The sequence below is a fragment of the Kryptolebias marmoratus genome, linkage group LG16, assembly GCF_001649575.2.
Source record: "Kryptolebias marmoratus isolate JLee-2015 linkage group LG16, ASM164957v2, whole genome shotgun sequence".
NCBI classification, from domain to species: domain Eukaryota; kingdom Metazoa; phylum Chordata; class Actinopteri; order Cyprinodontiformes; family Rivulidae; genus Kryptolebias; species Kryptolebias marmoratus.
In genome coordinates, this window is record NC_051445.1 from 474,533 (window position 1) to 475,829 (window position 1,297).

Sequence of the window (1,297 nt, forward strand, 5' to 3'; positions counted from 1 at the left end):
GCTCTAACCCGGTCCTGTTGGGGCTCTAACCCGGTCCTGTTGGAGCTCTGACCCGGTCCGTTTGGAGCTCTGACCCGGTTCTGTTTGTTTCGGAACAGACGGCGTACGGCTCGGAGCGTGAGATGCTCAGCAGCAGGATGCTGCAGGTGTCGCAGCTGCAGGAGAGGCACAGATCTGAGAGCGAAGCTGCAGAAAAGGTCCGATCCAAAACTGAGCTGCTGGCTCTGATGACCTGCATCCAACAGGTATGACCCTCACCTGCTGGTCATCAAACTCTCTGAGGTATCATCTTCTTTTAACAGATTATTGGATCTGATTAAATTTGCTCCCAGCAGCTTGTCAGAGAGACAAAATTTGTGTTAAATTCTTTGGTTGATGTTATAAAAAACACCAAGAAACAGTTTGACAGACAGAAAATCTTATATGTTTACCAACAATATTAACTTTATTTAAAAGAAAAGCTTAAATATTCTGTTTTCAAATGTTGTTTTTGAATTTTGTATCTCAGATGAAGGATCTTGTGGACCAGGACTCGTCTCCTCCTCCGAACATGACCAGCCTGAAGTTCGTCACTGACAGGAAATCTGTGGAAAGCTTTTGTTCCTGGCTCCATCAGGAAAGTGAGGATTTTTATTAACGTTGTTCGAAGCCCAGGTCGGACTCATCTGGACCTTAAAAGGTTCTACAATGATATAAATCTAACCTGAAGTGAACAAAAACACGCGGCAGGTTCCACCGAGTCGTTATTTCTTAAACAGGTGTGTTAACACAACGCCAGGGCGGAAAGACATCAGCAATGACCTCAGAGAAGCTGCTGCCCATCAACCTGGGAAGGGTCAAAGGTCATCTGGAGTCCATCGTTCGACAGAGAGGAAGATTATTCACAAGAGGAGACATTTAAGACAGATTCACCCTGAAGGTCAGACCGTGCAGTGCTCAGAGACTCTACAGGGCTCAGTCAACAGGTTAAAGGTCAAAGGTTAAAGCCTCTTCTCTCTAAAAACAACATGGCAGCTCAGCTCAGGTTCATCTGAAGGAACCAGAACCGGACCAGAGGACAGAGGTTTACCCAGAATGCACTGCAGCTGTCAGCACGGCGCTGGAGGGCTGATGGTTTGGGCTGATTCTGGAGTCAGATGTGAGGCCATCTGTCCAGAACCAGAACCAGAACCTCAGAGAGCTGAAGCAACGCTGGAAAGAAGAGTGGGCCACAACTCCTCCACAACCAGGAACCCACTGAGAGTTCTGCTGCTGGAGGAGGTTCTGTTGGGTCAGGAGCTGGAACCAGGTTCTGTTG

At 47.7% G+C, this 1,297-nt stretch overlaps 1 protein-coding gene across 1 annotated transcript in view; it reads left to right on the forward strand.

The window, feature by feature from the left end:
- Positions 1-98: 98 nt before the first annotated feature.
- Positions 99-1,297, forward strand: part of trim33l (tripartite motif containing 33, like) — a gene marked incomplete at its 5' end in the record, with an annotated part of 10,136 nt that continues 8,937 nt past the window's right edge. The window contains 2 exon segments of the mRNA XM_037980320.1: positions 99-245; positions 509-620. Of these exon segments, the coding sequence (XP_037836248.1) occupies positions 99-245; positions 509-620 (259 nt within the window).